The following is a 10,000-nucleotide window of genomic DNA, read 5'->3' as shown; positions in this document are numbered from 1 at the left end:
TTGGGCCAGAACCAATAAAAGTATGATCTATTATCTCGTCTTATTTGCGCTGTGTACGCGAAATGCCACCTGTATGTCATGTATGGCTTGTTATGTGATTTTGTCAGATATTTCTGCCAACGAACAAAGTCAGTTCCTATTTACAGGCGAAAGCTTCCCATCCACTTCCCAGGCTTCTCATTGGGCGAAAGATATATGTGAACTTGTCTCGCATTACGACATAAGTTGTTTTACGGGTGTTACACTGAGTAACGTTTCATGCAACTTGTCTCGTTTCGATGAACACATGAGGTTAAGGGAACATTTTCATTGCCTGGTGCTGCAAACCGTTGCGACAAAAGTTGTAGGACAAACGTTACACTGTGCAATGCCTAAAAATTCGTTGCAACCGTTGCGGAAAGTAGAACTCAATTCTTCTTTCCGCAACTGTTTCTGCAACTCGTCTCGCAACGTTTTTCGCTGTTGCAAGGTATGTTAAATTACGCAATGATTCGTGCAACTTCTCTCGCAATGGCGTTGCGAGGGAAGTTGCACGAAGAAGTGCACAGTGTAACAGCTCCTTAAATAAGCGCTATAGAGGCAATTTGACCATGTTAAAATCAACGCCAAAAGGAAATCATACAATCGTAAATCCCTGGCCAAACTATCAAACAAAGTTGGATTCCACATGCAACATTGTTAGATGTAAATGTTGAGGTAGTGGCAAAACACTATCTAACATTGTTTGACGAATTCAAGTTCAAGTTGGCGCTAAATTTGAAAATATGGCGTAGCGTTTATGCCACTGGAGCTGTTTGAGGACGGAAAGGACGGATTCCAACAAGGAAATACCAAAAAATGGTTAAGAGAACGTGTAGAAAAAGGTTTGTTTACTTCAAGATGCATCCGCGCTTAGGAGATGATGATTATGAGCTAGGATCAATTTGCAGTAATTTTAAACGCTATTGAACCAAACATCTTCAAACAGAGCGATAATTATTAAGGAGCCTTAGAGTGTCCCACAGACAAGGCCTTGCTTTCTACTTGCTGATCAAGGTTTCTGGTTGTTCATCAACAACCACGACGTGCCCTTGGTCCTTATCCGCCATCTCTGTTGCAAATGATGCTAGAAGCCTAGGCTTGAAAATAAGATAGCGATTCGTGATTGGCTAGCAGCGCGAACGTGACTCCATTCAGGGCACAACTTTGTTGAAAGAGCGGCAAAACACTGCAACATTGTTGCGTCGAGCAGAATTGTTGGTTGTAATGTTTGATCAAAAGCAAACTCTATCCAACATTTGATCGAACAAAAAATGTTGGACGAAAATCTTGCAACATGGGCGGCTAAACAGTCGAACAATGTTCGATCGAGCAAAGTTGGAGCGTTCAATCCAACTATGTTCAATTGTTTGGCCAGGGCTTAAAAATCAATGAGTCCAAAACATTGCAGTGAAATATACAGCGGCCTGGAAGGGACATAATACTGTTTTTTCTAACTCGCGTCTTCTTTTTTCAACTCGCGACTTCTTTTTCCGACCTTTTTTTTTTTTTCAACTATTCGCTCATATTTTGCAATTCGCATTTTGTTTTGTTTTGTTTTGTTTCTTTTTTTTTTTTTTGGGCGGTTTTTTTCCTTTCGGTCTCCTGCTGTTGAGACAATGCTTCGTTGGGCTCCTGTTGTCAAGTGCTTAGGACTCAGTGCGTTAAGATTTAGTATCATCAGTGTTCACAAAACAGGTTACCCTCAAATGACAAGTTAATTTAACAACTACATTTATAATTGCTGGGACCTGTTTCCTTCTCCTCCATCCGTCCGCGTGCCAAGGTGTCTTACCGGATTACTTTCGAATCGCCGGACAACCGAGATGATCTCATAGCTACGTATTTCGGTCTTGACCCTGCCTACACAGAGATTTTGTCTTTTCTGGCTTGTTTTCATGGTGTTTGTATCAGTCTACGACAACTCAAGAGAGTGCTTAGGTCCAAAGATCTTTGCCGAAGGAAGAGATTTACTTGTTTGCTTGATGTAAAAGTGCTATCGAAAGCGAAATCTCTGGTAGTGGCAATTCAATTGAATATCGACAAATGCACCAAAGGCTTGCAACAGATCACTGCATAGTAGTGAAAAGGGAAACAGTATGAGTCATAATGAAATACCTCGACCCAGATGGTGTGTTTTCGCGTTCAAGACGGGTATTTCCGAGACGACAGTATTCCGTTCAGGGTCCAAACTACATGTGGCACCTGGATGGCTACGACAAACTAAAACCCTTTGAATTTGCCATTCATTGTGCTATTGATGGTTGTTGTAGTCGTCGTATTCTCTGGCTTAATTAATTAAGGTTAGACAGACTAACAATGACCCAAGGGTAATAGCAAGCTATTATCTATCCTGTGTAAGACAGATCGGAGGAGCGCCAACTATTTTACGAGGCGATAGGGGTACAGAAAACAGGCATGTCGCAGCTATTCATCGTTTTCTTCGTCGTAACTCTTGTAATGCTTTCAGTGGAATGAACAGTTTCATGTGCGGTCGTTCGGTTTCAAATCAGAGAATTGAGGCTTGGTGGTCATTTATGCGTAAATCAGATACTGACCGGTGGATTAACTTTTTTAAAGAATTGAGAGATTCAGGCCAATCTACTTCACAAGGACGGTCTCAGGTTTTGTTTCACCTCATTAATTCAAGATGAATTGAATTTGAATTTCACGGCACTGGAATTTGCATCAAATTCGCCCTTTCACAAACACGGAATCGCCACCAGGTCGTCCAGATGTCCTAGTCTTTTTCCCTCAATAGGCCATTTTACAGTTGTTTGCTCAGCGACCTAGCCTTTGAATGGGTGCGAGGCTGCCAGTGACCAGGTATAGATACAGCTCCCACTGCTTTTATTATGTAAATTGTGTTGTTGTAATTCTAATTAGTCTATATTAGCATTACAAAAGCACGAAGGTTTGTATCAAAACAGGGTCACGGGCAGCCTCGCGTCCATTTTTAGGCCAGGTAACTTAGCTATAACTGTAAAATGGTCTATTACAAGACAACTTGGATTGCAAAACGGATACGTCAAGAGAGGACTTTGAAATAGCCGAAGAAATGTGTTGTTCAACCCACTCGGAAACAAGCTTTCAAGAATTTGAAGAGCTAGCAGAACTACTCATGGAGGACGAAAGACTGCGTTATCCTTCGACCGCAGATGAAGCCCTTGTGGTCTATAGGAAGCTGGTGACTTGTTTTGAAAATGCTCTGTGATTTACAGCATATGAACACGTCACATCTGCGTGTGACGAGAAAAACCATGAGGGCTAACAAAATTTATGTTGTTTGCTTCCCAATAAGTGCAAGGTTGTGTATCTGCTAGTATCACTAGCTTATGGGCAGCGGGGATGGCGCAGTGGTGATAACACTTACCTCCCACTAATGTGGCCCGGGTTCGATTCTCAGATCTAGCGTCATATGTGGGATGAGTCACTCAGCCCACAGGTGACGCCAGATCTGAATTGAGTCTGCTCCGAGAGGGTACGCCGGTTTTCCACTCTCCTCAAAAACCAATACGATTTTTTAGTATTAATTTGATTTCATTTCATTTGTACTCGACCCCACAAGCTATTCAGCTTTGAACATTATCGTGTGAAAAAATGTTCGGTCAATGAAACCTATTTTCACGAATCATCATGCATTCAGTGTAATGGTTTTTAGTCTGGGAAATCAAGTCAAAGGTTGGTTTTTGAGGTGAGGGGAAACCGGAGTACCCGGAGAAGACCTTTTGAGGACAACCAACAAACTCAACCCAAATATGACGCCGAGTCTGGGAATTGAACCCGGGCCACATGTGTGGGAGGCGAGTGCTCTCACCACTACGGCTTCCCTGCACCCCTTTCTAAATTTATCACAAAAACTCTACCGAGTTTCGTGGCATCTTAACCCCTCTATGTAGCACTTCAAGTGCTTTTAAAGAGACTCTCTTTCCCTGCATTGTTGGGCTGGCTTTTAATTTTTTCCATGACTTTACCTACACTGGGTATCAGTCGATCGTAAAGTTCGTCCAGTGCCGCAACGGATGGAAATGAGGGTTTAATTTGAATTATCTCTTTGTGACTATTTTTGTTAAGATTTTGATATTGATGTTTTTAAAATTTGAAGCTACTTAACACACCCAGCAGTTGTCATAAAATTCACTACACGGGATTTCTCAATTACTTCCCGTTTAGTTTCCGATACATAATTATTAAATGATTGCAATAACACCTCTGGAGTTATAAATGACTCTCCATATAAACAGTATGCTATGAAACTCTTAGATAACAAGAGCGAAAAGTATTGGCAACTAAGATATTCAACCAGATGCTTTAATTTTTCCTATAGCTTCCCATTCTCAACACTGAAAGTCATGGCAGATGCGAGAATGTGTTTCATGTGAGTCTCTACTATTTTGAAACAGCAGCTTCTTATTTGCCGAAAAAAGGGTACTGGTCGAGAAAAAAAAAGGTCGCGAGGTTCCGGACAAAAAAAAGTCGCGAGATGCGGAAAAAAAGTCGCTAATTGCAGCAATGCTCAAAAAAAAAAAAAAAAAAGAAAGAAGTTAGCAGCGAGTTGAAAATTAATATGTAAATAAATAAAGAAAAAATATGAAAAAAATAAAAAAATGCAATGTCCCTTCCAGGCCACAGTAGAAATGTGTCGCAAAAATGAACATTTTTTTAACGTATCAGCATTTTGGCTGGTTTTAAAATAGATATTTATTACTTTATTCTAATCGTCACTCTATTTCAATTGGAATATATCATTATCCCTATAAATATTATGTTAATTTTCTGTCTGTTCGTGTTCGTATTAGTTCTTACCGCAAAACACTGTGACACGCAAGCCTAAGACTTATTCATCCACGCCGGCAGAAAACTTTATGGGAATTTTTTCTGAAACAAACGTTTCATCTGGATAGGATGAATAGGTGTTTGTGTACCAGCATTGTGTTTTTTTAAAGTGGCGATGCTAAGGAAAATCATAAACTAAAGAGGGCTTGCAAACCAGTAAAACCTCCAAATTAAATTCACTCTCAAGATCAAATTTAGCATGTGCCAGTCATTTATATCTAAAACGCTGACTCGCCAGCTTTTCAGCAAATATATTTGCCTTGGTACATTCTCGTACTTTCTTCATAAAAGTTTTCTCGCTCATTTTATCCGTGTTTAATGAATTTATAAATTTGAAGACGAATTAACTCGGAAATCGGTAAGCCAAGAATAGTCTACCAGAGGCAAAAGATGGACTTTGGCTTTCAAATTGGAAATCGTCCCTCACTGAAGACAAAATAATATATATATATAGATAGGTTGACTCGACCTCCACATTTATATATATATATATATATATATATATATATATATATAATTAACAATTATTCCTCGAGCCCGAATGGGCTCTGAGTCAATAGCCCATGAGGTCGAAGGCCGAATGGGCTATTGACTCAGAGGCCATGAGGGCGAGAGGAATAATTGTTTTAGTAAAATCCAACTAGTTGGTCAAAAAAATATCGAGACAAAACATCTTTCGCTAGTTAAGGCTAGACTTTAATTGTTGCTTTGGTTTTCAGAGCCGGCGCTTTTCGCTACTAGTGGGCTATATATATATATATAACTTTGAATCAATCGACCTCTAAATTTACCCTATTTTCTTGGTGTTCGTTTGTTTTTCAGCTAGTTCTTCATCTCCAAGTCATATCACAGAATGTATAAGACAAATTTACCAAAAGCGTGAAGGTGTAGTTTTTCCAGTTCCTTGGTGTGAAGTGTTTAGCTTCCAACTAAAGAACATTTTCACCAGACTTAGGATAGTCTCAAAAGAAAAGACACGCGGAACGCTGACGAAAGAAATCACCAACATGACAAGTATTTTCACATCACACGAAGATTGCCAACGTCCACGGACTGTCCTGATTGAGGGCGAACCCGGCATGGGAAAGACGACCTACTGTCAAAAGCTGGCATATGATTGGGCAACAAAACAAGACCACGAATGGGACGAGTCTTTCCCAAGTGTAGAGGTGCTCCTGCTCCTCAGATGTCGTGAAATTGAATCCAGCATCTGGGAGGCTATTGACAATCAAATTCTGTCGAAAGAAACTGACCCAGGGTTGAAAGAAACGTTTTTCCGGTTCGTGCGAGAAAACCCTTCTAAAGTCCTGTTAGTGCTCGATGGGTTAGATGAGGCAGACCCTCAAAAATTGGATGTGTATTTTAGTCTTATTCAAGGAAAGCTGCTCCCTGGTTGTCACATTGTTCTTACTTTTCGTCACGAAGCAGGAACTAAAGTAAGACCGTACTCGGACACACTGTTGGAGATTGTGGGATTCACGAGAAGTGATGCGAAGTGTTTTATAAGGAAGTATTTTCGACACGCAGAACAAATGGGAGAGAAGCTGATAAATATACTATGGCATCCTGATGATGATGATAATGATGATGATGATGGTGATGATGACGATGACCATGATCATGATAATGATAATGATCAACATTTTAAAGGACCTTTAAAAAAACTAACAAAAAACCCTTTAAATACACTTCTGCTCTGTGTGCTTTTCGAAGATTTTGGCGGCGTTCTACCAAACAACAGAACACAGCTGTACGTAGAGATCGTTCTCTTCGTTTTGAGACGATACGAAACGAAGAACCACTTACCAAGTAGTGGTAAAGACCTTCTTATAGTTTACAAGAAGGACCTGATGACCCTAGGGAGAATGGCGCAAGAATCTCTTTGTAAAGGGGAGCTGCATTTCGAAGACGTCGAAGAGAATTTCAAGGAAAGTCTGTTCATTAAATTTGGCTTTCTCTCCATCCAGGCTGGCGGTAGCAAGAGGATTCCTTGTTTCCGTTACAGTTTTTTTCACAAGAGTTTTCAAGAATTCTTTGCCGGCCTATATCTTGCGTTTTCCATCCTTGATGGAGCAATTGAAGAGAAGTCAGTTCTGACCGAAGAAAGCTATTTTCGTCAACTAAATCAAGTTTTCATGTTCATGAGTGGAATCCTAGCATCGAAATCCGAGGAAACGGTAGTGTCAATTGTAACTGGTGTTGCCTCACTTGCAAGTGTGACTGGCCGAAGATCTCCGGCTGACCCGAACTCGTACCTGGAGTTGGCTTTGGACGTCATAGAGGAATGTAAAACTTGCCCGGAAAACCTATATACTAAGTTAGTTTATGCCTTTGGTAACAGCCTTGATTTGACGGAAATTGCAATTGACTTGGCATGGCGTACTCGGATTGCTACCTTTTCCCAGGTCCTCACAGTAAACACCTCCCTTACAACTTTGGATTTGGCTTATAACTTCATTGGTGCTGAGGGTGCTACTTTACTTTCCCAGGCCCTCGAAGTAAACACCTCCCTGACAACTTTGGATTTATCTCACAACTACATTGGTGCTGAAGGTGCTACTTCACTTTCCCAAGCCCTCGCAGTAAACACCACCCTTACTAATTTGTATTTATATCACAACTCCATCGATGATGAGAGTGCTACTTCCCTTTCTCAGGCCCTCGAAGTAAACTCCTCCCTTGCTACTTTAGAGTTGGCTTTTAACTCCATTGGTAATGAGGGTGCCTTTTCTTTTTCCAAGGCCCTCGCAGTAAACACCTCTCTTACTACTTTGAATTTGTCTTGGAACTCCATTGGTGCTAAGGGTGCTACTTCACTTTCCCAGGCCCTTGAAGCAAACACCTCCCTTACTGCTTTGTATTTGTCTTCCATTGATGCTCCACGCCTTATTTTAGACCCTCGGATTAAACTTCGGTGGTGAGGGTGGTCTTCTTTCTTAAGGTTTCAGTATTTACGTCGATGCCGAGGGAACTTTATTCCATGCTCAGTCTTTTACATGAAAGGATCTCATGACCCACGAAATCACGGTGCTGTTTTTGAATTCCGAAGACTATCGCACTCCACATCCCCACCCCTTGTTTATTGGCAAGCATGCACTGAAAGGTTAAAGGCCACTTTTTTGCTAATGCGTCACTGGGAAGTAAGGGTTACATACTGAGAAAGACATCCAGTTTTTCCCTTGAGATATGTGCCTTTCAGTTAAAGAGCTACTCTGATCAAAAATCATCACATCTTAACGTTATGCCAAAATATCTACATGTATAGCTGTATCTTAAAATTGACTGGGTATGTTGGCGCTCTACTGCAGCCTCACACTTTGGACATCACACACTACAGTATGTAAGAAATAAGCGATATTACACTTTGTCACTTAAAATACGTGTAACACTTATTGAAACAACAATACATATTAATTGGTTGAGAGTGTTACATACAGTTTGTTCGTACTTTTTCTTGAGATTTTAAAATTGTGTTTGCTAAACACCTGACTGGCAAAATTTTTGGATTTTGCGGTCCGCCATTACTCACCTACCGATTGGACATCAGAGGGTTGGATCTACGGGTAAGTGACGTCATTTACTCAGTACTTTAAAATTTCAGCATGTAAACGCTGCTTATTATAGATGCAAAACTCCAGTTTAAAAGTCTGAAAGCCAGGAACACTCCTGCTGCATATTAATTCAGCCGCGTACACACGCATTGTGACTTGTGAGTCTTTGACGTCATTTCTCTTCGATAACTCGATCTTGATTTAATCAAGGCTTAAAACTTGGGTCACTTGATGTTCATTTAACGTAGCTTTAGAATCCAAAGAAAAATAACTGATTTTTTTGGTCATAGTACCGCTCTAAAGTATTTGACATAAAATCATAGTTAATGGTGGAGATGGTTATGAAACTTGACAAGTCTTTTTGTTTCATGTTTTTGTCTGTATTTTTTTGGCCTTGACGGTGCACATAACATACTTTTTTTCGAAAAGATAACCAATCGAATCTTTTGATTAAATTATGTGCACCTAATTTGCGAATCCATGCGAAGCAAGAACAAAAGATTGTGCACAAACAGTCAGTTCAACATCGATTCTTACAACATTATTTCTCGCTTTTGAAGGTTTTAATGTTTCATAACCAGTCCCTCGATTATGGTGAAGGCTATTTACAAGTTACTGTGATGATGATCTAAATAAGTTCTGAACTAGTGTTTGTTAAACCACCTTTTTTGGTGAAAATTCTACTTTTCTTTGGAGCACAATGCTCCTGAATATGCGAGAACAGGAAAACAAATGAATTTTAGTAGAAATTATTCAAGGCAAATGCTAGTTTCAATTCGCTGCTTTCATTTATGTATCAACCACACATTAATTAATGTTGTCAGGTCTCGTAGGTGCAAAGAATGCTGCGGCTTTTCACATTCAGGTTCAGTAATCTGTAACATAACTAGATTCTTCTAAAATAAATTTATTTACGTGTTCATAACAAATGAATTTTAGTAGAAACTAAGGCAAATTCTAGTTTAAATTAAGTTCTTTAATTGATGCATCAATAACACATTAACGTAGTTATGTCTAATAAGCTGCAAATATTGCTGCAGCGTTTCACATTGAGGTTCTAAAAATCTGACAATTTTCATGCAAAGTATATTTATCTAACTGTTCGCTGGCATGATTCTTTACTCTATATAAACTATATTTATATATACCTGCGTTTTCAGGACGTGAAAACAAACAATGTTTTTTAGGTGTCCTTTTTATGCAATTTCAAAAGGTTTTCTTTATCAACGACGTTTCTTTATTACTTTGCTTGTGTATAAATATAGTGTTTTGATTACGAATTAAATCAATTTGACAAGAGAGTTTGATCGGTTTATTCTACTTATTGGGAACAGTGAATTGAAGAGAGTCCTTACAGATATGCTCTTACCTAAGGATTATTATAGAAACATCTTTCAACCCGAATTCATGGCTCATACTGTCATTTTAAATTACCGTAAGGGTACCGAAACGTTCATTCCCTCGGTCAGGTTCTTAGGGCAAGGAGAATATTTTAAGGACGAAAAAGAAACGTTTACTTGTCTTCTCTTATTTCCTTTACTAACCCTTTTATTCTCAAGATCGAAACGTTCATTCTCCTAACTAGTACCATAGAG

The 10,000-nt window shown here is 39.5% G+C and overlaps 1 protein-coding gene across 2 annotated transcripts in view; it reads left to right on the top strand.

Annotated features, from left to right (window-relative positions):
• Nucleotides 1-9,722, top strand: part of LOC137997697 (nucleotide-binding oligomerization domain-containing protein 2-like) — a 27,497-nt gene extending 17,775 nt beyond the window's left edge. For both annotated transcript variants that reach the window (XM_068843893.1, XM_068843894.1), the window contains exon 4: nucleotides 5,677-9,722. In XM_068843893.1, the coding sequence (XP_068699994.1) occupies nucleotides 5,677-7,775 (2,099 nt within the window). In that variant the 3' untranslated portion in view covers nucleotides 7,776-9,722. The remainder of the gene's footprint in view (nucleotides 1-5,676) is intronic.
• The last annotated feature ends 278 nt before the right edge of the window (nucleotides 9,723-10,000 follow it).

Source organism: Montipora foliosa, chromosome 3 (assembly GCF_036669935.1).
Source record: "Montipora foliosa isolate CH-2021 chromosome 3, ASM3666993v2, whole genome shotgun sequence".
NCBI lineage: Eukaryota > Metazoa > Cnidaria > Anthozoa > Scleractinia > Acroporidae > Montipora > Montipora foliosa.
Note: the sequence above shows the minus strand (reverse complement) of the source record. Positions and strands in the feature narration are given on the sequence as shown.